Source organism: Mustela putorius, unplaced genomic scaffold (genome assembly GCF_011764305.1).
Source record: "Mustela putorius furo isolate JIRA1106 unplaced genomic scaffold, ASM1176430v1.1 tig00003845_pilon_pilon_pilon, whole genome shotgun sequence".
Lineage (NCBI taxonomy): Eukaryota > Metazoa > Chordata > Mammalia > Carnivora > Mustelidae > Mustela > Mustela putorius.
The window spans coordinates 93,181,887-93,208,079 of record NW_025421998.1 but is presented as its reverse complement, the minus strand read 5'-3'; the positions used below and the strand labels follow the sequence as shown (position 1 = coordinate 93,208,079).

Genomic DNA, 26,193 nt, shown 5'->3' with positions numbered 1-26,193 from the left:
CCATCATCCGACCCTGGAGAGCCCTCGGACCTTCCCAGCATTCCTCCCATCCGGCCCTGCTTATGTTTAAATTAAATCAACTGAAAAGTTGTCAACAACTTGCAAAGTGGTAAATGACGCTGGGGAGGGTCAGAGGCAAGAGAAGCAAAGCTGAGTTGTAATCTAAGCTCACAGTTTAGGGCAGATCATGGGTGGATAACACGGTTTGGGTTCGGAAACCAAGTGTGGCTGTAAGGCTGGGTGGCCTAAACCAGATCACCGTCACCCAGCCTCTGTATCTTTCCACTCACTTAGCATCTGTCCAAGAACCCAGTCTTCTAATGCCAATAAAAGGCATACATTTTCCATGAAGAATGTGCATGTGTTTAGAAGCACGCCATTATCGGGTTTCAGTTCCCAGTGAACCATGAGACCCTTTTTCCCCAGGCAGAGCTGGTGCTGGAGAACCCTGCTGCCTCCTTGATTCTGGGCACTTGCCTCCCCCCACGCTTTTTCTTATATTGGGGTGAAGTTCACAGAACTTACAATCAGTCATTTTAAAATAAACAATTCAGTTGCATTTAGTACACCTGTAATGTTAGCAACAACCAAAAAAACATTTTCAACACCCCAAAAGAAAATCTTGTACACATTAAGTAGTTACTCCCAGCGCCCCACCCCCGCCGCCAGCCCCTGGCAACCGAGTCTCTATGGGTTTATGGGATCACAGACACAAATCCCCTTTTGTTTCTGGTTGCGTTCACCGCGAACAATGTTTTCGGGGTACATCCACGCCGTAGCCCTGTTATAACAGTGCTTCCTGTTTATGTTTATGCAGGGCACGGTTGGACCACGTTTTGTTTATCCATTCTTCCGTCAGTGACACTCAGTTTATGGTTTATTTCCACTTTCCCACCACTGAGAACAACACTACTGCAAACACGTAGATGTGGATTTATTTATGTCCCTGTTTTCTGTTTCTTTGAGTAGATGTACCTAGGAGGGGAATTGCTGGGCCATACAGAAATGTCTACGTCTCCATTTGGAAGGACCATCTGACTGATTTCCACATTGGCTGCACCATTTTTCATTCCCATCCACGATGCATGAGGGCACCCGGCACCCCACCGCTCAGAGCTCCCTCCCCTGCTTCAGACAGGTTCCAGCTTCCTCAGTTCTGTCCACTGCCTGCCAGCCACACCTCTCAGAGAGGACCCCAATCTTCTCGGGGGTGATCAGCACCTCTTGGGCTACTAGTTTGAAATATGGATTCCTGGGGTCCACCCTAACCTGCCTGGGGCTAAAGCCCCTGAGCCCTTCATTGGCCAGGAGTTCCCCAAAGATCCTCAGACATTTTTTTTTTTTAAAGATTATTTATTTATTTGCCAGTGATAGAGGGAGAGAAAGCGAGCAAGCACAGGCAGACAGAGAGGCAGGCAGAGAGGCAGGCAGAGGCAGAGGGAGAAGCAGGCTCCCTGCCGAGCAAGGAGCCCGATGTGTGACTCGATCTGGGATCATGACCTGAGCCGAAGGCAGCCGCTCAACCAACTGAGCCACCCAGGCGTCCCAGATCCTCAGACATTTACAGGGCTTAGGTGACTCACTTCCTCAGGTGACCGATCTCCTCCCTTATCAGCAAATTCTCCCTTACATTGTTCACTGACAGAGTCATCTTAGGGCCAAGTTATGGAAATAAGACTTCTTTGCGTATGTCCTGAGTTCAGCATTCCCTAAGAGCCCCTAAAATTCTCTGCAAAATAAAAATAAATGAAATGGGTTTAAGCTTGCACGGGGCCACCCACACTCATCTGAAATATCAAACCTGGTGAATTTGCGTTTCTAAAAACGTCCCATTATTCAAGTTACCTTGCAGAGGCTTGAAAGCAAACCCAAGGTTAGCCCCCCACCAAAATCCCAAGGGGAATGGCTGTGGGGATGAGCTCAGAGGAGGGAAGGGAGGCTGAAACAGGCAGCGGAGGAGATGGAGATCCTGGCCGGAGCAAAGGCTGGTAGGAAAAACAGAGGCAGGTGAGAGGGGTCATTGGACCACTGGCATCTGGAGAGGCCAATTAACTTCACTTCCGGCCTGTCCAGTGACCACACCTCGCCCTCACCCAAATCTTGGGTGGGGCACAGCTGCCAACCTCTGACTTCTTTTCGGTCACAAGTCACTCAGGCCTGGTGCCAGCTTCCGGGGGCAACAGGCCAAAAAGCAAAGCAAGTCTCACCTTTGGCCAACCCCAGGCTCCTCAGCCGCCCTCTTCCTCTCCTCTGCCTGCAGCCATCACCCGCCCCACCTCTACCGTCTTGCTAGGAGCACCCAGCCCAGTCCTGCACCCGAACCTCACCTCGGGCTGTTGCTCCTACAAGTTAATTCCCTCACCCGCATGTGTGGAATGTGGACTGAGTTGTCCAGTCCAATCCAGAGAACTCCAGATTCACGTGGACTGAGTCATCACTCCCTAGGGCCAACGTGGAAGGGCTGATCCTGGGGGGCAGGTCTAGGAGGGCTCCGGGGGGCATGGCAGTGGAGAACCCCCTGAGCGGACCGGAGCCCCAAGCACCTGGAGTTTAGCCCGGGTCTCGGGGTACAGGTTGCTCTTCCGCCCTCACTGCCTCGGTTTATCTGGCCTGGGCTTGGGGACAATCCTGAGCAGGACAGGCACCCTGTACCGGAGCTGAGCGGGGGGCCACCCGCTGGGGCGACTCCTGGTGAGGTGGTGCAGGGCCCTTCCCAGCAGTGTGGGGTCCAATGGTCCCAGGTTCTTGGCTCCGGACAGCCAGGGGTCCCCTGCCTCCAGTCTAGCCAAGCCCCTGCTGAGTCAGGTTGCTAAGGAAGCCGAGTGAAGCTGAGAGCCTCTGGAGATGGGGCATCTGCCTTCTGGGGGAGCAAGAGGGGTTCGGGCTACACCGAGTGGGACTGTCAGCATCCTGCACTAATTGACGTGACAAAATATGGTGCTTAAAAAAACAAAATCCAGGGCACCTGGGTGGCTCAGTGGGTTAAGCTGCTGCCTTCGGCTCAGGTCATGATCTCAGGGTCTTGGGATCGAGTCCCACATGGGGCTCTCTGCTCAGCAGGGGGCCTGCTTCCCTTCCTCTCTCTCTGCCTGCCTCTCTGCCTACTTGTGATCTCTCTCTGTCAAATAAATAAATAAAATCTTTAAAAAAATAAAAAACCAAAACAAAACAAAACAAAAAAACAAAATCCAGGGGCACCTGGGTGGCTCAGGCAGTTAAGCCTCTGCCTGAGGTCATGATCCTGGGGTCCTGGGATGGAGCCTCACCTTGGGCTCCCGCTGCTCCTTCTCCCACTGCCCCTCCCCTCTCTCCCCCCTCCAGCCTTTGCTTGTGCTCCCTCTCCTCTTTCAAATAAATACCTTAATTTTTTAAAAATATTTTATTTGACAGACACAGCGAGAGAGGAGACACAAGCAGGAGGAGAGAGAGAGGGAGAAGCAGGCTTCCTGACCTGAGCGGAAGGCAGACGCTTAACAACTGAGCCACCCAGGCGCCCCTAAATAAAATCTTTAAAAAATATATTTAGGGGGGCGCCTGGGTGGCTCAGTGGGTTAAGCCACTGCCTTCGGCTCAGGTCATGATCTCAGGGTCCTGGGATCAAGTCCCGCATCGGGCTCTCTGCTCAGCAGGGAGCCTGCTTCCTCCTCTCTCTCTGCCTGCCTCTCTTCCTACCTGTGATCTCTCTCTGTCAAATAAATGAATAAAATCTTAAAAAATATATATATATATATATATTTAGGTAACAAACAAAAACAAAAACCAGGTGACGGCTGTACAGCGTGTATACACTTCATGCCGTGAAGCTGTGTAATGGTTAAAATGCTACATTTTACACTGTATACCTGTTAAACCTGCAGGACACACGCGCTGCAAGAATGTTACCGTGCGTTTCTACTCGGCTTCGGTTACTTGAACTCTGGCCGCACACCCGCCACCTTAACATCAACTTCCTCTGTGCAACGGCTTCCAAATGAAGCCGGACGGCGCGGTTCTCCTGGCACCGAGTCGAAGAAGGAATCTGGACAAAGAAGAGTGAGTCAGGAGACAGAAGTTTACTGAGTGAAGATACAGAAACAACTCCCCACAGCGAGAGGGGTCCCGACGGGGTTGCCAACACGGACCTTTAGGGCTGGTCTTCTACAGAAAGCTAACCAGGGAACTTAAATCCTTTTAACATTTCTATTGATACCCCACTGAGCGGGGACTAGTGATAACACCTTCAATGGCTTACTTCCTTTTTAGGGTCTGGTTAATCTTCGTTGGTCTCAGGTGATAATCATAAAAAAGACACACCCACACCCTTGCCCCCCAGATAGTGTTGGGGGGCACGGTGCAGCCGTCCTGAATGTTCTCCCTGACTTGCCATCCCCTCCCTGGCTGGACCTGCCTACTCCCCACCCAGGTTCCCTACCACCCAAACCCTCTGAGGCAACACAGCATGCCCTGGGGCCCCCACTCCTACACGCATGTGTGCACGCACACACACGTGCACACGCACAGGAGACCTTCAGGGGAACATGGAAACCTCTCCACTTTCAACAGCGTGTGGATAAAGAACAGAGTGTCCCCAAACTGCTGCCCCTCCCCCGGGGGGGGGTGTCAGCCCACTTGGCCACCCCCAGTGAGGTCAAAAGAGGCGAGATGTCTGTGACCGTGGACTTGGGGCCTGTCCATGGTCCGTGGACTGTCACAGCAACCCCAGGGACTAACCACCACCACGAATGAGCACCGCACTGCCCTCACAGTTGTTCAACACCAGGCCTGCTACAGCAGCCTGCATCCCGGCGGCCGAAAGCACCCACCCAAGCGGCCCTCCACTCCCCACCCGTGAGGCTACTGCGTGCTCTGGACACACAGACGTCTCCCTCATTCATCCTCGTCCCAGGGACACATCCAGGGGCTGCAGCAGACCTCTCCCGGAATCTTGGCAATGCTTACGGCCCCTGCCCTCTGGAACAGCTCGAACGTTCTGTCCTGGGCTGTACCCTCCATTCCTTTGCAGGCTCCCCACGTCCCTAGCCCCTCCCCATCCCCACACTGGGCCGTGACTGCCAGTGTCACACCAGTGGGCCGTGGACAGTGCCTTCCACAGAGGAGACCGGGCTGGCTCATCAGCCACATTCTTCTGAAAGAGGCACGAGAAGGACATCTTGGGTGTTTGCACCATTTTGAAAAGGCAAGACCAGGACCCAAGGCAGGAGAGAGGCTCCCTATCATGTTTGAAGATCTGCAGACCCGAGGGTAGGAGGGACAAAGTACTTAAGGAAGGAGCACAGACTCGGCCTTTCTTCCTTTTTTAGTTTTTTGAAAGCTGAAATAACAGGGATTTGCTCTGCAAAGTATCCCCGAATGATGGCGCACCTGGGTGGCTCAGTCCTCAGTTGAGGATCCAACTCTTGGTTTCAGCTCACATCATGATCTCAGGGTCCTGGGATGGAGTCCCGTGTGGGGGCTGCTTGTCCCTCTCCCTCTGCCCCTCCCCCTGCTCTCTAGCTCTGAGATAAACTCTTAAAAAAAAAAAGTATCCCTGAATCACCCTGTTATCTGGTGCTGGTGGTTTTCCATATGGAGAAAGAAGAAAATTGGCCCCCCACTTCAGCCCACGTGTACAAATCAATTCCAGGTATCTAACAAAGTGTGCCAAGTCTGAGTCATGGATTCTGGAAACTGTGTGGGTTTGAATTCTGGCTTCTGTGGGCCTCGGAGAGACTTACTGAATGTCTCAGTTTCCTCATCCAAAGGTTTGAATAGGGCTTTTATGTAATATTAAGTAAATAGGGCTTTTATGAGGTTTAAATTAGTTAATATTTAAGGTTTAGGACTTGGTATGTCCCATCTAACAGCTTGTTAAAACAAACCAGAATGTAAAAACCTAGATCTAACATTTCAGAAGCCAATGGGAGAAAGTCTCTCTGACCTCAAGAGGGATGAGCTCTCTGACAAGACACAGAGCGGTCCCACTATAAAGCAAAACACTGGGGCGCCTGGTTGGCTCAGCTGTTAAGCGTCGGTCTTTGGCGAGGATCATGATCCCAGGGTCCTGGGATTGAGCCCCACATCGGGCTCCCTCTCTCTCTGCCGCCCCCCACCCCAGCTTGTGCTCTCTCTCTGTCAAATAAATAAAGAAAAACTTAAATAAATAAAAACAAAGCAAAACACTGATAAATCTGAATATGGTAAAAATAAAGGACTTTGTGCAAGTAGAAAGGCATAGAAGGGTCTTGGTTCTCTTTCTATACAATCCAACGAAACAATGCAAAAGAAAACGAATCTATGCTAATAAAATTTAGGAGGGGCTCGGCTCTCAGTCGGTAGACCCATGTGACTCTTGATCTTGGGGTCGTGAGTTCAAACCCTACTTGGGCCCAAAACTTACTTAAAAAAAAAAAACAAAAAAAAAACCTTTTCTTTGTTAAGATTTTATTTATTTATTTGACAGAGAGAGAGAGATCACAAGTAGGCAGAGAGAGAGGGGGAAGCAGGTTCCCTGGTGAGCAGAGAGCCCAATGCGGGGCTCGATCCCAGGACCCTGAGATCATGACCTGAGCCAAAGGCAGAGGCCCAACCCACTGAGCCACCCAGCCGCCGCAAGACTTTTTTTTTTTTTAATCTGTTGACTCTCAATTGCCTTCAGCTCAAAATACCTTTATACCAAAGTGGCATATTTTAGGGCAGCCTATACTGACCCCCTTCAGTTCAGACTGGGCACGTTGGTTCTACACACTTCGTTTGCTCACACACAATCACAAAGAGGAAAGAAAACGTCACCCTCTCCCCTGTGTGTTGTGCGCCAAGCCCAGCAAATCGGTATCTCACGGCAAACTGACCATGTCCTGGCCTCACCTCACGGAGGGGAGGGACAATTTATTCCAGCCACTGCTCCAGATTCCCGCTTGCTTTCATAGGGGGCAGGGAGGGGGGCTCCAGCATCAAAGGGGAGTGAATATGGGGGTGAATGGGGGCCTGCAGCCTCCTTGCCCAGCTGTGCTTCCAAGTTACTGTGAACTTGGGACCCGCGTCCTCACCTGCTGCCCTTCTGTTTCCCTCCTGTAACATAGAAGAGGTCCCCCCTGCCCCCAGACTTGACTGACTCCTGGAGCACCTGGGGCCTCCCCCTCCAAGCCGGCTCAGGGCGGAATCCCAGAACCTGCAGCTGATGGTGCCACTGGGCAGATGGGAGAAGTTAGGAGGAGCTGGTACCCTTGGCTGGGCAGGTGGTGGGGGAAGACAGAGGAGACACAGAGGGAGCTAGAGCCCCGAGTCTCCCAGGCCTCGAAGAGCTGAGCTGATCTGGAAGTCAGGACATGCCCCGGCTGGTCCTAGCTGCTATTTATAGCCTTTGCCCCTCCTTATTTGGAAGCAGACTGCAGTTCTCTCTCCCAGGGGGGGTCTGCCTTCCTGAGGAGCACACCAGGCCCCTCAGGGCGGCTCGGGCTCACGCAGGGCTTTACAGAGAACCGGCACACAGCTACCTGTGCCTTAGTATTCCAAATGCTCTAAATCCATTTATATTCAAACATGTTTGGGGGCGCCTGGCTGTCTCAGTTGATGTAGCAGGTTACTGTTTTTCTGTTTTGTTTTGTTTTGTTTTGTTTTTTTAAGGTTTTATTTTTTGTTTATTTATTTTTTAATGGGGCATCCAGGTGGCTCAGTCCCTTAAGCACCTGCCTTGCTTCCGGTCATGATCCCAGGGTCCAGGGATTGAGCCCCGCATCCGGCTCCCTGCTGGGCAGGAAGAAGCCTGCTTCTCCCATTCCTTCTGCCTCTCCCCCACCGCTAGTGCTCTGTCTCTGCTTCCTCTTTCTCTCTCTAATAAATACATAAATAAACAATAAACAAACAAATAAATAAGTAAACAAGTGAGCAAATAAAGTCTTTTTAAAAATTTGTAAAAATTATTTGCAAGAGAACGAACGAACGTGACTAGGTGGAGGGGTGGAGGCAGGAAGAGAAGCTACTCTCCACTGAGCGGGGACCCTGATGTGGGGCTCGAACCCAGAACCCTGGGATCTTTTTTTTGTTTTGTTTTTTAAGATTTATTTATTTATTTGGCAGACAGAGAACACAAGTAGGCAGAGAGGCAGGCAGAGAGAGGAGGAACCAGGCTCCCCAGGGAGCAGAGAGCCCGATGTGGGGCTCGATCCCAGGACTCCGGGATCATGACCCAAGCCAAAGGCAGAGGCTTTAACTCACTGAGCCACCCAGGTGTCCCAGGACCCTGGGATCTTGACCTGAGCCGAAGGCAGGTGCTTAATGACTGAGCCACCCAGGCATCCCACATGTGACTCTTGATTGCAGGAGTATAAGTTTGAAATCCGTGTTGACGGGATGCCTGGGTGGCTCAGTTGGTTAAGCAGCTGCCTTCGGCTCAGGTCATGATCCCAGCGTCCTGGGATCGAGTTCCACATCGGGCTCCTTGCTCCACAGGGAGCCTGCTTCTTCCTCTGACTCTGCCTTCCACTCTGTCTGTCTGTGCTCGCTCTCTTGCTTGCTCTCTCTCTGACAAATAAGTAAATAAAATCTTTAAAAAAAAAAAAAAAGAAAGAAATCTGTGTTGGGTGTAGAGATCACTTAAAAAGAAAATCTTTTAGGGGTGCCTGGGTGGCTCAGTGGGTGGGTTAAGCCTCTGCCTTCAGCTCGGGTCATGATCTCAGGGCCCTGGGATCCAGCCCCGCATCGGGCTCTCTGCTCAGCAGGGAGCCTGCTTCCCTCCTCTCTCTGCCTGCCTCTCTGCCTACTTGTGATCTCTCTCTCTGTCAAATAGATAAAAAAATAAAATCTTAAAAAAAATTTAAAAAAAAAGAAAATCTTTAAAAAATTTTGTTTTAACTGTATTAAAATATATATAAACATAAAATTTACCATCTCAACCATTTCTAAGTGTGCCATTATAGGTGTTAAGTATATTCACTTTATTGTGTACCATCGCCACCGTCCATCTCGAGAACATTTTCCCCACCCCCAGCTCAAACTTTGCAGCCATTAAATATGATTCCTCATTCTCCCTCACTCCCCCCCTCCCCGCCCCGCCCAGACTCTATTCTACTTTTTGCCTCTATGCATCCCGCTAGTCTAGGTACCTCTCAGGAGTTGAACCGTGCGGTATCTACCCTTAGCATAATATCCTTAAGGTTCATCCGTGTTGGAGCCTAGAATTCCATTCCAATTTAAGCCTAAATAATATTCATTCCAGTATATGTTATGCCACGTTTTGTTTGTCCATTCACCTGTCAACAGGACATTGGGGTCACCCCATGCGTTTGTATCTTTCAGGTGCAGTGATGGAACAGAATCCCCCCACCAGATGAAGTCAGCCAGCTTTCTTCTCCTTAAAGCCTGGAGCTTCTCATTGATTTAGGGAAGGACCTAGCAAGCAAGAAAGAAGACTTCACAACGAATTGCATTTCCTGGGGGTCCTGGGCTCCCAAGATGATTGTCTCTGAAAGCCCTACTAGGTGATACAGCGTTTCAGAGAGGCTGTGTGGGTTGTGGTCAGAGGATGGGCCGCAGGGGTGATAGATGGAGTCAGAGCTGGGACTGGGTACACAGACATTATCACAAACTTTTAAAAATCTCTCATTTGTTCAAAAAACCCATTTGTCTTTCCTAAAGAAGCCTACTGGTTTTTCCCATAATGGCATTTTCTCCCCCTTGCCTTTACCCTACTGTTAGATATATAAGCCTTTGAGTTTAACCATTTAAGAGCCAGCTACTTTTTAAATATTTTTAATAATCGCTACACTCAAAGTGGGGCTCGAACTTACAACCCCACGATCAAGGGTCACATGCTCTTCCTACTGATCCAGCCAGGTGCCCAAGGAGCCAGCTACTTTTTTTATTGGCTCCCCTGCTCTTTTCTCCTATTCCTGGCTTTTATCAATTTAATTCATAGGCCTCAGTGACTGAACCTAACAGCGTAGAGGTCAAGTTTTTTCTTCCTCTATAATAATGAACAAATGCAGAATGCATTACTGTAGTCCTTCAGATCAAAGCTCCCCAATGAGCATGAAGCCAGGAGCAGCAGCAGACAGAAAACTGAATAGATGCTCTGCACCTGTGATTATCCAAGGGTGAAAAGGGGGTCTCTGTGGCCTTGTAGAGAGCAAGATGGAGTCACTCATGTCAAGTAGTGCCTCCTGCCAAGTAATGACATAATGACTCAGGAAGGCAGCCAAGAGCTGAGAGTAGTTATCGTTAGAACCAGAACGTCCTGGTGGCATCCAGAACTGATAACCAGCAGACCAGAGAGAGCCTGGAAGGGCTGAGAACTGATAACCACCACTGCCAAAAGTAGCCCACAAGGCTAAATCACGTGGCTTTAGAATATAGGTGGGGTCGGGTGGGGTGAGGTCTGGAGGGAATGACCTAGAAAGAATTCTTGAATGTCTCTGGTGCAAAATGGTGGCTTATTAAAGCCCTGGGACCGGACCCAGGGGCAGGAAAGAGCTGCAGCCCGGGGGTTGTGAGGGGTGGCTGACTGTAGCTTGGGCTTTGGGGCAAGGGAAAGGGAGGTTTCAAAAGGATTTTTATATGTTAAAGAAGACTCAAGGGATACCTGAGGCCTTGCCATTGTCAAGTTAAGGTGGTTTTTTTCTTCCAGTAAGGGATGAACGGTGAGACAGTTGGGAGTTTCCTGGAGGAGCATTACGGGGCTGCCTATGGCTTCCAGGACCTGCCAGAGGGCTGCAGATCTTGAGGACATTGAATTGTATCTACACTCCCTTCTGGAAACTAGGCCATTGATAGAACTGCTTTGTTCCTGTAAATTACGGAGGCTTTTGTAAATGGAAGGAGACTCCCGCCCTGCGGGACTGTGCTCTTTAGAAGTTAACGATTTGTTTTTCCTTTAGGGCAGCCAGGAGGGCCGGAGGAATGTCACACCAATGCCCTGGGGGGCGGGTTGTGGGGTGTAAGCTTCAGCCGATCCTCAGCCAGCCTTCAGCTCCCTCGTCCTACGGGCTGAACAAATGTCTTTAAAAAGGGAGGATTTCTCCCGCAAACTGTCACACTCTGCAGATGCTGAGCTTTCCCGTCTGGCCACATTAAAGAGGCGGCTGCCACCAGAGGCTCTGTGTCACCGATCTCTGACCACCACCGTGATCTCGCACTGTGTGACCACAGTAAGCTCACCTGGGCCGGACAGGGTCCTCACCTCCGCTGCCACTCAACGGACCGACTTCAAGTTCAGTTTGTTGACTTCTTACCCCTCAGTGTCTTCGCACTGTAGTCTGTGTGAGGTGTGCGGGAAGCCAGGTTGTGCAGTGAAAGATCGCTGAGTTTGGAAATCCTGAACCCGCTTCACAATCAGGCTAACCTTGCTTTCTGACTGAATAAAGCCCACTTGGCGGAAGGACAACTGTTCGAGCCTTCATCGCGTGCTGGCCACACGCCCCGACTCATCACCCCCCCACCCCAAACGCACTGCCATTTTAAAAAAAGATTTTATTTGAGAGAGAGCACACGGGGTGGGGGGAGGGCAGTGGGAGAGGGAGAAGCAGGCTCCCCGCTGAGCAGGGAGCCCTATGTGGGGCTCGATCCCAGGACCCTGGGATCTCGAACTGAGCTGAAGGCAGATGCTCAATGACTGAGCCACCCAGGCACCCAAACACCTCCCTTTTGACCTCAGTTAGTACTTTCTTACTGATTAAGTTCTTCTCCCCAATTTATCTCTTACCACAGGCAATCCGTGGCTGAGCACTGAAACTGTCCCCTGGAGGGGTGAGGTCTGCCGGGAGCCAGCAAGACCCCACCCCTGACTGACTGCGAGACAGGGATCAAACCCAACCCACGGGGACCCACTCACCTTTGCCCCACATTTTCCTTCCACAAACCTTGGAAGTAGCTTTAGTACTTGGAGACCCTCGTCTACTGCCTTCCCGGTGTGGACCTCGCTCAGACGAACGCCTGGATTCACCACCCCCGTCTCTCTGCCTTTGGATTTTGTCCTGATCTGGTCTGGTTGGCCCCCGCCCAAGCCAGGTGCTCTTGTACCCCTGCGCCCCGGAAGCAGCTGGGAGCTAAGGTGTTGGGGGGAACCTGCTCGCCAGGGCACGAGCTCCCACCATCTCTCCCAGTGCTCTCCAGCTCCCCTGCCTGTCTGCGCGCACGTCCTCTGTCCCTGGGCTCCAGGCACGCGGGCATCAGCCGGTCCTGGATCCCATCAGCCAAGGCCCCCGAGCACAGCTTCTACACCCACCGATCCCTCTGTCCTGGCCACGACCCTGCTGGGTTTTTCCAAGCCTTTTCTTTCTAATCCTTTAGTTGGTCTCTGTGCAAATAGGTTAGAATGTCTGAGTGGACGCACTCACTGATGCTGTATCCCCTCACTGCGGTGCCTTTCGACTGAAGCTGGAAGAGGCTTTTTCTTAAAAAGACAAAATCTGGTATTTTCACCAAATACAACTGGGAAATTCTCAAAGTCCTTCTCAGCACCTCCTTCTCGGTGGCGACCCCAGCAGCCTCGGACATGGATCCCTTCCAAGGCGGTTGGGCTGCCCTCCGGGTCCGAGGGCTTTAAGCAGGGTTTCATTTGCAACTTCTACCCCCTCCCCCCACCCCCACGGAAGCGAGAAAGTCTCCGTATTTTAAAAGGTGGCTCTGAGCCCTTTTCTACAGCGTATCTTTTTCCCAGTCCACGGCCCCCGGCCGGTACTGTTCTTTTTGGAGATTATCAATTGTTTTCAGCTCCCACAAGGAGCCAAGAGAAGAATGGAAGTTGCAAACCTACTAGCATATTCTGCCCCTCCCTAAAAGTCCGCTCTCCGGCGCCAAACACCCATGGGCTCCCACAAAGCCTTTGAGAAGAGGAAGAGCTGAGCTAGCCAGCCGTTTAAAGAGGAGGTGCTAAGTTACCCTAAATTTTCCTTATTCTTTTCCTAAAACCTTAGTTTTGTTCCGTCAAAGAGATGTGGGGAACAAAGGCAGAAGGAAACGTAGATAAAATTAAATCTCCTTATAACCTGCAGCCCTGAGGCAGGCGGAGTGTCACGTCCCTCCAGGAAACTCCCAATTGTCTTAATGTTAATGCTTTGTTAGAAGGAAAAAACAACCTTAGCTTCACGATAGGCGGGCCTCCGGCTGCTGCAGAGTCTTCTTTAGCATATCAAAGTCCTTCTGGAAACTTCTCTTTGTCTTTACCGCCACCTAACTCCACAGTATATAATCAGTTGCTCCTAGGCCTCGGAGAGCAGTGACTTTTATGCCCGCGTGTCCTCTGTGTTTGCTGTGGTGAGGCAACGATTTTGGCCCCGAGTACATCTGAGGAATTTTCTTGGCTATCAGTTGCGAGCTCCACCACACCAAACTACATCAGAAGCACGAAAGAAATTGGGAGGTAAGGTAAGGCCCCCACTGATCTAAATTTGCCTCATTCATAGCCGTGTCGTGTCCTTCGCTGATTTTTGTCTAGTCACTTGTTTACTCTAATTAAAGTATTCTGGTCGGTCCCCTAATCTGAGTCAGGTATTGACCTAAAATGCTGAAGAGAAAGAGTTTGCAAAAATTGTGTTTAGAGGGGGGAGGAAGGTGCCTTCCTAAAGTTGGACGTTAAAAATAAGACTAAGAGGATTTAACTACAGAACCAGATTCTAAAATTACTACGTGGGAGATCATTTCTGAAAAAGAAAAGGGATATCTGGCTGGTTCAGTCGGTGGAGCATGTGACTATTGATTTCAGGGTTGCAAGTTCGAGCCTCCTGATGGGTGTAGAAGTGACCTAACAAAATCTTGAGGAAAAGAACATTCTTGTACTGAACTGTTCTTTTCCTCATCGGATTGGCAAATAGCCAAAAATTTGGTAGCTTGTGGGAACATTGAGGCGTTTGCAAATGTGTTCATGTGTTATAGGCTTTGTTGGTGAGACTAGATATGGGAACAGTCTGTATGAGACGATTACATAACATTTATTAGCATGACAAATACCCATACTTGTGGACCTAGTAATACCGGTTCTAGTTTACCCTACAGACAATCCCTCATGTGCGAGATACCGTACATAAAATGTGATGGAAGTACTGCTCGTTACAAAGAATTCAAAACCAGTTCTTGATGGGACCAACCACAAACGATGGGGTATATCCCCCCAGCAGGAAATAATCAAAGTATGCAAAGTAATGGAGATGCCCTTTAGGTTCTGATCATAGAAAGAGTTTCAAATACGCTGCTTGTTAAAAGGCTGTGGGGTCCAGGTGTATAGCCCGCCCCTAGTTTTCTTTTCAAGAGGAGGAAGTACGCAGACAAGGTATTTGAACGTGCATTAGATACATCTGGAAGGTTCCACAGACAAATGAAAAAGCAGTAGGGCTATGGGGGGATGGGCTGGGAGGTCAGGGGAAAAGGAACGGGAGGAAGAGTTAAGCGCATTCCTTGGTGAGTCAGAAACGACCAGGTTGAGCCGCCGCACAAAGAAAACTCATTTTCAGCAAACGAGGAGTTGATGGAGAATGGCTTCCAGAGATGGGACTCCCCGGGAAAGGGTGAATAGTCCTTTTGTGTAGGGCTCAGAGGAATATATTTAGAAAGGGGAGGCTGTCCCCCGGTCCTAGTACGTAGAGGAGAGGCGGGCAGGAGGGTCGCACATGCACCCTCAGGGAAGTTGCCTCCGTCTGCAGTGTGTTCTGTGAGGCTGAGGCCCCCCCTCGGGGCGGAGATGTTACTAGCGTTAGGAGGGAAGATTGTGGGTCATTTAGGAGGTCACACTATGTATGGTCCCATTTGTGCAGGCGCCAATGAGCTCTAGTTCGGGCTGGGTGGTCTGGGCCGGTGGGAGATTTTGTCCCGGCCATCCCCGTCACCTGGGGATGGTTTTGGGTTTCGTTTAGCCTGCATTAAGGGGGAAGCCGGGAAGAGGAGCTCCGGGAAAATGTAAGGCAAAGGTTAGTTCAAACAGGCGGTGGTAAAGGCCAGGTCTTGGGGCCTAGCTGGTGACGTTTTCCCCTGATAGCTGTTAAAGAAAATAACATCTTGTAAAAGAACTGTAGCGGCGATTGAAAGCATGGGGAGACCAACTTAAAGATGAGTATGAAAATTTACTTAAATGTAAGTGGGGCAGGGGGAGTGTGCGGCGTGGGTGGGGGAGGTTGATCGGTCTCTGCTTCAAATAGGGCTTGGGCATTCGGGAATTGAAAGCCAAGGAGTGAAGTAGGGGTGGGTTGGGGGCATTCAGCGGATGGGAAATTAAGGAAAAACGGGGTCGTGAAGGCACGTCGGCTAAACTGACCTCTAACAGAACTCTTCTGAAGGCAAGACGGGTGATGAGACCTCACTGTAGGCAGGACTGGGGGTGACCAAGGACTTGGCTCCAGGGGTTCCAAACAGACCAGGTTAGCCTCCCAGTTGCTGCCAAAACCCCAAAGGCAGACCGTGATGGTGAAACAAAGGGTTCAATCTCAGGAAGGCCACCACCGGGAGGATGGCAGACTGACCCCTCCAAGATGGCAGGCTTCAAGTGCTGGAAATACTTCTGGTGTTTTGTTTTTTAAATAGGCTCTCTGTCAAGTATGAGGCTTGGATCCTACCCTGAGATAACGAGTTTTAGTCTACCCAATTCCAGATTTATTTAAAGAATGCGGGGCAGAGATGGGTGGGGAGCTGCCTGTGGTCTGTCGGTAAAGATCAGGTTGATCATTACGTTGGGCTCAATCCTGTAGATTTCAACGGCTCAGGGCAGTTTCCGTTCCCGTGGGGGACGCATCACCAACAGCAAGGTTTGTGGACTGAGTTGAGAGCTGAGCTGGAAAGGAAAACTTGAATCAGAAAGTAAACTGAGGTCAAAATGGAGGTGGTTGAAGTCCTTTCCGGCTTGAGGGGATGGTATTAGGTGAACCAGATCAGATATGGAGGGTGTGGAGGGTTCTGGCTAAAGCAGTTGGCCAGGATTCTTGCTGAAATCAGACAATGAGGAGATGAAAATGGAGATCCAGAAATGGAGGCCTACAGGAAAAGTTCAGGAGAGCTTTTGGATGTGGTCAGAGAATCTTTGTTCTTTCTACTTCACAAATACTTGTCAGGTGAGTGCATTGTTGGAGAAATTTATGCAGACCACAAATTAACAACAGTATTTGCTACAATTTTACAAATTATGGGAGGTGGGGTGCCTGGGTGGCTCAGTGGGTTAAAGCCTCTGCCTGCCTTCGGCTCAGGTTGTGATTTCAGGGTCCTGGGATCGAGCCCCGCATTGGGCTCTCTGCTCAGCCAGGAGCCTGCTTCCCTTCCTCGCTTTCTGCCTGCCTCTCTGCCTGCTTGTGATCCCTGTCAAATCTTTTTTTTTAAATGGACAAGTCAACTAAAAATTGTGGAAGGGAATACTTAAAAGTCAGGGGGAGTCACAGGCCTGAGAATAATGAACTTTTCTCAGCTATTTTTTACAGGGTCCAAATCTTTCTTTTTTTTTTTTCTTTTAAGATTTTATTTATTTATTTGTCAGAGAGAGAGACAGGAAGCAGAGGCAGACAGAGTGGCAGGCAGAGTCAGAGGGAGAAGCAGGCTCCCTGTGGAGCAAGGAGCCCGATGTGGGATCATGACCTGAGCCGAAGGCAGCCGCTTAACCAACTGAGCCACCCAGGCGTCCCCCAAATCTTTCTTTCTTTTTTTTTTTTTTAAAGATTTTATTTATTTATTTGACAGCGAGAAATCACAAGTAGAGAGGAAGGGAAGCAGGCTCCCTGCTGAGCAGAGAGCCCAATGCGGGACTCGATCCCAGGACCCTGAGATCATGACCTGAGCCGAAGGCAGTGGCTTAACCCACTGAGCCACCCAGGCGCCCCCCCCCCCCCAAATCTTTCTTTAAATCCGCTTTGGAGGGACCCGGGGTGGCATCGTGATTGAACTGTTGGGACTGTTGGTTTCTGCTCAGGTCCTGATGTCAGGGTCAGAAGATGGATCCCCCTGCATCAGGCTCCTGCTCAGTAGGGAGTCTGCTAGAAATTCTCTTGCTGGCACCCTACCCACGATTTATGCCTGCATGGGCGCTTTCAAATCTTTTTAACTTAAATCCTGCCTGGAAGAAAAATACCACAAGAGTAGTAGCCCTGCTTACTGCCAGGCTAAAGTTTTCAAAGTTTGTATCAGACCTGTCTCATACTTGATTCCTCCCCCACAGAGGGAGAAGCATGATTGTGTCTGGTCTGCAGGTCCCCCTTTCAAATGAAAAGCCCCATTTAGGCAGGGCCCAGATTGCCAGCAACAGCCCCCCCCGGGGGGGGGGAGGGAGCACCGGACCACAGGCTCAACTGCCTTGAGCTCTCTAAGGGGGTGGGTGTGTGGCTGTGTGATCCTGCAGAGTAACACTGTGTCTGCACCTTATCTTGTTAGATGTAAAGGGGCAAAGTCCTTGTGCTTGTCCTACTGCAAAAGCCTGTTGGGAGGCTCACGATAGAGAAGGTAGGAAAAAGTTTTGAGACCATGGGGGAAAATCTTTTTTTTTTTCCTTTGCGCTCCTTCCCCAGCTTTTCGTTTTGTTTTAAAGATTCTGTTTGACTAGAGAGCTACACAGGAGAGAGGGAACACAAGCAGAGGGAGTGGGAGAGAGGAAGCAGGCTTCACACTGAGCAGGGAGCCCAATGCTGACGGAGCCCAGGACTCTGGGATCACAACCAGAGCCAAAGGCAGACATTTAAGGACTGCCCATCCAGGTGTCCCAGTTTTTATTTGATCGTTTAAGATACACTTACTTGAGAGCGATCAGCAGGTGGAACAGGGGACGCAGACTCCCCATTGAGCAGAGAGCCCCAGGACTAAGTTAACTGAGCCCCCAGGTTCCCCAACTTTTCCAACTTATTTGTTTGGGGCTGCACCTTCACCCTTCTCTACACATGCCTTGTAATGCAAATGGCATACATAAAGGGTAAAGTTACTGGTATCCTTGGATGTTTCCTGTACATCCAGTAACTTCTGTGTGTGTGATTGACTGGGCAGGGTTTTCCTAAGTGCTCTCCAAGACCACGCGCTGCCAAGACCCTTGGCTTCCGGGATTGGGATTGAGTAACTAATGAAGGATGCCTGGCCCTGCCCAGATGCCTAAGAGGACAAGTCCATCAGACCAAAATAAGTAAGACAAAATCCAGTAAGAAGCCTAGACCTCCAGCAGAGACGAGATTCCTGTGACTAGTCTCCTGGATGCGCTGTCCCTGGGGGTCTCTCATATACTAAACTTCACTCCTGGCTCCTATTTTGATGTGCCTCCTACATGAAGGTCAGGACCCTCTTACTGAGTCCCCCTTCCCCTCCAACCTGGCCTGCCAGCGTCCTGCGGTTGTCCCCTTAAGTAAAGGAGGCCTTGTGAGATCTGAAGTTCAGTCAATCTTTATTTTCAAAAATGTTTTCAAGATTTGATTTTTTATTTGAGAAAGAGAATGAGTGTGAGAGGGGAGGGTCAGGGGGAGAAGCAGACTCCTAAGGAGCTGGGAGCCTGTTTCAGGACTCAGAGATCATGACCTGAGCCAAGGGCAGTTGCTTAACGAACTGAGCCACCCAGGTGCCCCATACAGTGAATCTTTTTTTTATAAGATTTTATTTATTGGACAGAGATCATAAGTAGGCAGAGAGGCAGGCAGAGAGAAGTGGGGGGGAAGCAGACTCCCTGCTGGGCGTGATCTCTTGAGTCCTGGGATTGTTACCTGAGCTGATGGGAGGCTCAACCCACTGAGCCCCCCGCAACCCCCTCCCCACCCCGCTCCTGTTGAATCATTTTAAGTGTAAGTATATCCCATGCCAAAAAAGTCGTATGCCCCCATGAATGGAAACAGTAGCAAATACTAGCCCTTACTAAGGCCAGTGACTGTCCTTGGAGCAGTATATGTATTAATATATCCATGGAGGTATTTCCACCCACGAGGAAACAGGCAGTAACTTGCCCTGTGTCACAACTACTGGGTTCATGCACTAAAGTTGATAACGATTCCTGTCACAGGGCTTTTCTGCTCCTGTCTGACTTGAAGCTTCTGTTTCTCTGACCAGTTGACTGTACCCTCCCTGTCAAGCCATGCAACATTTTTGTTTTAATGGATAGGATCACCTCACTACAGCTTCTTGCAGAATAGTGGAGGAGAATACCCACCATGCCTTTCCTTGGGAAGAAATCCTTTCTCTCCTTACCTTGTGTCTGCCAAGGGTTCTTAAACTGGTCTTGATGCCCAGTCCGTGGAGGTGGATAGAGTGAGGGCTCTCAAGGGAGTCCTCCCCAGCCTGTGGTCATTTCGATCTGGACCTTGGCATTTAACAATGCATTCATAATCTGAGGTGGTTCTTGGTGCCATCACATCAGACCACACAGGATGGTCTTGGCTCCTACAATTAAAGAACCTGGCTATTTGGTATAGCAAAGTTAAATGATCAGTAACTTCTTGAGTGAAGAAATGCATGAATTGCACTTGGGCTGAAATTTTCTCCCAGGAATCAAAAACAGATGATTCTAGTTTGTTTCCTGAAATAATAAAACATCGTTATTCTGTTGGTATGGACGGTGAGCCAAGGCGTAGTTTACCGGAGAGAATTTCTTCCATTATTCTTTGCCAAGGACAGACTGACCGACCCTGATTGGAACCCTGCTTTTATGGATATGGAGGACTTTGAGCAGAGAATGACACTTTCACTCTGGTTGTTGCTGTGTTGAGCAGGGAGATCAGAAATTGAGGACTGAACTTGTATGGGCACATGTGACCTTGGCGAGAGCCCTGGGTTCCATCCTCCCATCATAGGACCTCCAGACCAAGTCTGGATTATTCTGAAGTTATGTTGCCCCAGGGCCTTTCCAGGTGTGTTTACTGAGGCTCAGATCTTAACATGATCCTGTATGATTCCACTGAGGGCTCTGAGCTAGGCACTAATGTTTCCAGGTGAGGACAGCAATATGGAGACAAAACATATCCCGTGATTTACAAGAGGATTTCCCTAAAATAGAGGAATGACTCAAATTTAAGTGACTATTTTTTTTTTCTTTTAAGATTTTATTTTGGAGGGATGCCTGGGTGGCTCAGTTGGTTAGACGACTGCCTTTAGCTCAGGTCATGATCCCGAAGTCCGAGGATCGAATCCCACATCAGGCTCCCAGCTCCATGGGGAGTCTGCTTCTCCCTCTGACTGCTTCTCCTCGCTCATGCTCTCTCTCAGTGTCTCTCTCTCTCAAATAAATAAAATCTTCTAAAAAAAAAAAAAGGTTTTATTTTGGAGAGGGAAATGCATATTCAGCAGTGAGCTTGGGGAGTAGGTGACCAGGCAACCCTCTTAAATTGCATGCTTCCCCTACCTCCCCACCTTTCTTTAAAAAATGCAAGCTTTATGCCCAGTGTGGAAGTGAGGATCTATAGATCAAGTGCTGCCTTCCCTAGTGAACCAGCTAGGTGCCCCTCCCCCACCTTCCTTTTTAAAAAGCACATTGTTGGGGCCCCTGGGTGGCTCAGATGGTAAAGCATCTATCTGCCTTGGGCTCAGATCATGATCCCAGGGTCCTTGCTAAGTGGTTTGGAAGCTGCTTCTCCTCCCTCTGCTGTTTACCAACCCTGCTTGTGTTTTCTCGCACTGTCCACTTTTTTTCTTTAAAGATTTCATTCATTTATTTGACAGAGATCACAAGTAGGCAGAGCAGCAGGCAGAGAGGAGGAAGCAGGCTCCCTGCTGAGCAGAGAGCCCAATTTGGGGCTCAATCCGAGGACCCTGGGATCATGACCTGAACTGATGGCAGAGGCTTTACTGACCCACCCGGGCGCCCCTCGCGATGTCAACTTCGTAAAAAGAAAAATCCCATGATTAACTTGACCTGGTAAAACTCAACAGAGACTTTTGGCAATATACTTGCAGTCCCACAAAGTTAAGTTTATGAACTTGCTGCAGCAGAACACACTGCGGCTAAGAAACGGTGGGGGAAGGACAGTAGGGAGGGGCCTCTTGCAGGTTGAAGCTGGCTTGTAGCGACCAGCAGAAGAGGAACCAGCTGTGGATTTTACTGTCCTGAGGCCGTTCAGGAACTGGGCATCTCTGTGATACTTAGTTTTTCAGGAGGTTGTAGGGAGCTATGAAGTGGACTGGGAAGACTGACTTTAAAAACTGTTACTGAGGGGCACCTGGGTGGCTCAGTGGGTGAAGAAGCCTCTGCCTTCCGCTCCGTTCGTGATCTCAGGGTCCTGGGATGGAGCCCCGCGTTGGGTTCTCTGCTCGGCGGGGAGCCTGCTTCCCCCACTCTCTCTCTGCCTGCCTCTCTGCTTACTTGTGATCTATCAAATGAATAAATAAAATCTTTTAAAAAAAAAAGTACTGAAAAAAGGGATTAAGTTTTGCAGCCCTGGTGTGGCCTTGGGGAGAAACATTGTTTTCTGTTGACTTTGTCACTGTCCTTGTTCGATGTCTGTAAGGTACATCATGGTCTGATAGCCAGTGGGGAGGATTTTCACTCAGAAGGAAGACAAAAGAAAGAACATCAAGGGCTTATTATGAAAAACAGGATTTAAAGAAGCAGTATTTCAGAGGACAGTGGACATGGATGGGGAAATAGGATTATATACATTCGAATTTTCAGTTTTCCAAGTGGCTCTAAGCTTGGGGTGTTCCCGACACCTCTTGTTACTGTGTGTTCTGTATCAACTGTAGTGTGAAAGGACAGTGTTTTCTGTGGATTCAAATAATATGTTACTGTTACTTACCTACAGGTAGAAAAAGGAGTAACACTAAGAGGTAAATTAACTTGCTCCAAAGGCACATAGCCAGGAATGGGAAAAACAGGGAGATTGGGGAGACAGATTGACCCCAGATCTGTGCTTGGCTACCCTGCTAGTCTCCTGGGTTTAAGATTGAGAACACCCTGGGGGCGCCTGGGTGGCTCAGTGGGTTAAGCCACTGCCTTCGGCTCGGGTCATGATCCCAGTGTCCTCTCTCTCTCTCTGCCTGTCTCTCTGCCTACTTGTGATCTCTGTCAAATAAATTCTTTAAAAAAAAAAATTGAGAACACCCTGACTGGAGGGAAAAAAGTTAAGTGTTGACTATGCACTAAGCACTAGGCTCAGTGACTGCTGTCCTATGCAGGTCCCATAATCGTCACAGCAATGCTGTGCGGGGGAGAGGGCCTGCTAGCATCCCATTGGAGGTGAAGAAACAGGCTCAGGAACGGGTATGTATTCCCAGGTCGTTCAGCTAACAGTTGGTAGAGTCAGTAAGTGAAAGGGACAGTCTGGATTCCAACCCCGGTCCTCCAGTCCCGTCCTCCGCTGCAGCAGCCTCTGCTCGCAGAGGGTTGGCACACTTCATTGCACACTGACTGACTTCATTGCACATAGGAGCATCCTGGTGTGTTGGGGGGACGCGGCGGGGTGGGGGGGCGGTGTAGCGAGGGCGGACCCAGTCGGCGGAGCCCGGCCCCCCTGCTCCGCCCCCTGGGGGCGGGGCTGTCCCGTCCGCCAATCAGGGGGGCGGGGGGCGGGCCGCGGACGCTGCGGCTCTCCCCCGCAGTTCGAGCGGCGAGAGCGCTCGGAGACGCTACGCGGAGCCGAGGGGAGCGAGCGGGCGCCCCAGTCTCCTTCCCCTCCCCTCGCCTCGCCGCCCTCTCCCGCAGCCGGACCGGAACTATGTGATCCCGGAAGTTCCGGGGCCATTGCTGTGTGGGATAAACAGTAATGGCGGAGGCTGCAGCTCCCGGAACAACAGCCACAACATCAGGAGCAGGAGCGGCAGCGGCGGCGGTGGCAGCGGCCTCCCCCACCCCTATCCCCACAGTCACCTCCCCGTCCTCGGGGGCGGGGGGAGGGGGAGGCGGCAGCGACGGCAGCGGCGGCGGCTGGACTAAACAGGTCACCTGCAGGTGAGACGCTGCGCGGCCCGGCGCCGGCGCGGGGAGGGGGCCGAGGCTGCGGAGAGGGCTGAGAGGGCGCAGAGGAAGGGGCGGGCGGGCGGAGCGGGGAGGAGGAGAGCGGCGTTTGGCCGCCCCGGCCCGCCGCGCCTGCCGGGCCCGCCCTGCCCGCCCTGCCCGCCCTGCGTCAACCCCCGCCGGCCGCCGCGGGCTCGAGCGCGCGCAGCTCCGCCGCCGCACGGCTCGCCGGCCTCCCCGCGCCCGCAGAGCGGAGCGCCGCGCAGAGGGAAAGGTGGGCTGACTCCTCCCTCCTTTTCATTGTCGCCCGATCCCGCAGTCCCTGCTGCGGCTCCGCGGGTGCGGGGAGGGGGCTGCGTGTAGTAGCGTGCAGCCAGTCTCCCGCAGCCCTGCGGGGCCGGGGACCGGGGCCGCCGGCGCGGGCGAGGTGGCCCACCTCGGCGCCCTGTCATCCGTTAGTAACGACTGCGCGCGTCTCTCCGCCCCCGCCCCCCACCCGTAGCTTTTGTTATTTTTTCTTTGTATGTTTATCGAGGTTGGCGGTTCTGAGCTTTGTCTTAGAACCGAGTGTCTAGTTGGGGGTCTTCTCCGCCCTAAATTAGGAGCTGCCGTTCCCCCGCGGAGAAGATACTCTCTCCGAAATACATGCATCTTTCCTTTTTCTAAAGAGGGAATCAAAGAGCTGCTCTACTCGGGGAGAGCGGTTTTGTTTGGGTTTGGTATGTCAGATGCAAGTATTTGAAAAATCCAGTGGATGGCGGTTATAGGTACGTGTGTAAAAATGATCAAGCTGTACATACAGGATGAGTGCATTGAATTGGATGCTACACTTTGATTACTTTGATTCTTTTTGAAGTGATCATTAGCGACTGGAAGCTTTTCTTTTTCTACCAGTTAAGGAAAATGCAACTGGAACCCCGGTTTTCATGGGGGTTTGTGAATTTTCCATGCAACACCTAAGAATTCGTAGTATATAGAATTCTGTAGTATTAACAGTGATGCAGTATTTTGTTCAGGAAATACTTCTAAGGCTTGAGTAATCTTTTTTTTTTTTTAAAGATTTTATTTATTTATTTGACAGAGAGAGATCACAAGTAGGCAGAAAGGCAGGCAGAGAGAGAGAGAGGAGGAAGCAGGCTTCCTGCTGAGCAAAGAGCCCGATGTGGGACTCTATCCCAGGACCCTGAGATCATGACCTGAGCCGAAGGCAGCGGCTTAACCCACTGAGCCACCCAGGCGCCCCAGGCTTGAATAATCTTAATTAAGCTTACTTCCAGTAGCGGGATGAAGGATAAAAGTTTATTTTAGGTAGCTTCTCATCAGTGGTTTGTAGATCCTAAAAATGAATGGAGTGTGCACTATCTTAAGGATTTTCAAAATTGCTGTCCATGAAACCAGTTAGAATATATCTGCCTTTGTGTGCTGAAAATAAGGTTCCTTGAACATCTGAGTGCTTTCAAGAACGCCATACAAAGCCTTGATTTTTTTAATCTATCCTTTCCACTTTCGATATAGTCTAGCCTTGAACACCCATCATAACCTGGTATTAATCATTCTTACCCATTTGTATCTTTTACCCGTTTGTATCTTGTAGCTGTAACTTGAACTTAACTTCACAGCCGTGCACAGAATTCATTGTCACTTTACATTAGACACTTTTGCCATGTTTCTGGGGTTTTTGTTTTGTTTTGTTTGTTTGTTTTAGCAGTATAATCAGAATTCAGAAGAACTTACCAGACTAAGCATTCCTCTTTGGTTGCCTTTAGCATCTTCGAGTAAATGCAGGATTGTAGATTTTTCCTGGAATGGAGGGAATTATTTGCCCATAAACCAGTAGGTTTATGTATTTAAAAAATTCACATAGCGCAGTAATCTAATACAGGCTTAGATGTACTAGCTTTTTTTTTTTTAACATGTCTAACTTTAGTGAAAAAGTTAATTTTCTAGAAGTATTTTGTATGTCTTAGATTTTAATACTAGATATTGTTTTCAGATTTAGGTACCAACATGATCTGTGTGTGTGTGTGTGTGTTTTTACTTTATTTATTGACAGACTGAGAGGGAACACAAGCGGGGGGGGGGGGGTGGGGGAGAAGAAGCAGGCTTCCCGCTGAGAAGGGAGCTTGATGGCAGGGCTGGATCCCAGAATTTTGGGATCATGACCTGAGTAGACGGAAGATGCTTAACAACTGAACCACCCAGGCACCCCCCAACATGATCTATTTAAAAATTTCCTTTTGAGGCGGGGAATATCATGTACGGTATCTTGTATTGTAGAACTTGAGCTTTCTGAGAGCAGGGGCCCTGTTTTGTTTTTTATCTCTACTTAATAAATGCTTAAGTTGGTGGTAAGCCCACACCTGAAAATTACCCACTCTTAATAGGCGCTTTGTCCTGGCAAAGGACTTAGTGATCTGTCTTGGGGACTACCTCATTCAGTTACTAAATAAGCATTAGCGCCTTCAACGAGGGTTGAAGGTCTTGGATGTTGGAGGGAATGCAAAAACCCATTATAAGTATTTTCAGTGTATTTGATAGCAAAATATCCCTCAGGAGAATTCAAAGGTAGGGATATATTTTGTGTTTCTGCTTTCTGTTTAGTGGTTTAAGGCTTTTTTCTTAGACTTAGGACATAGGACATAATGCTCTCAGAAGTTGTTTGGACGACAGGTTTTTTTAATTGCTCAATCCATACTTTCTCACTGGTTTTTATTTTCTTTATATTTCTCAGAATTCTCACTGTGTCTTGTCAGTTGCTTAAAAACTGAGTAACTACGTATACCTTTCCCAAGGAGCTGTATTATGCTGCCCCCACCAGGCTATTTTTCATGTTTTTTAATTGGAGGGATATTCCGAACTACTGCATTTAGTTTCTTTGAGAGTGTGGGGTTAAAATAACACTTCGGAAGCGTAATTTTGGATTTAAGGCACTGCTTTATGAGAGTTCTACAGTGGTGGATGAACAGGTGAAATAACCCCCAAGAATGAGCATTTTTCATTTCAGTTTTTCTGTTCTTAAAGATTTTATTTGACAGAGACACAGAGAGGGAACAGAAGCAGTGGGAGTTGGGGAGGGAGAAGTAGGCTTCCTGGCTGGCTGCTGGGATCATGACCAGACTTAGGGACTGAGCCACCCAGGCGCCCCTCATTTTTTTCAGGTGTATTCGGTATAGTTGAAAAAATAAAGGAAATTACTCCCAATTGCTGTGATATACCCATAGTGAAGTTTATTACTTGGAAGCCACATAGGTGATTTTTTTTTTTTGAAGGGGTGGCACTGAAAAAGCCCATTATAAAACTTAATTTGCTGCTGGTATTCTGATTTGCCAGGAGACCTATGTGTCTTTAAAGTAAAAGAAATATGTGGACTATTATTTGTATAGGTATTAATAGGAGATAAAAGG

At 49.6% G+C, this 26,193-nt stretch overlaps 1 protein-coding gene and 1 long non-coding RNA gene across 6 annotated transcripts in view; one reads left to right on the top strand and one right to left on the bottom strand.

The window, feature by feature from the left end:
- Positions 1–1,493: 1,493 nt before the first annotated feature.
- Positions 1,494–13,139, bottom strand: LOC101675954. The gene is made up of 3 exons (XR_198639.3): positions 13,050–13,139; positions 3,843–4,018; positions 1,494–1,729 (listed from the first exon to the last, which is right to left on the bottom strand). It is a non-coding gene; the product is annotated as an uncharacterized LOC101675954 (long non-coding RNA).
- A 66-nt stretch (positions 13,140–13,205) lies between these two features.
- MKRN1 (makorin ring finger protein 1) overlaps positions 13,206–26,193 on the top strand; it is a 34,596-nt gene continuing 21,608 nt past the window's right edge. The window contains exon 1 of one of the 5 annotated variants that reach the window (XM_045063067.1): positions 13,206–13,333. Coding sequence is in view for 2 of the 5 variants with exons in the window: in XM_045063066.1 (XP_044919001.1) it covers positions 22,599–22,783 (185 nt within the window). In the remaining 3 variants the exon portion in view is untranslated. Of the gene's footprint in view, positions 13,339–22,419; positions 22,784–23,044; positions 23,064–26,193 lie in introns of those variants that run through there. The other 4 variants (XM_045063068.1, XM_045063066.1, XM_045063065.1 and 1 more) reach the window with 4 other exon arrangements.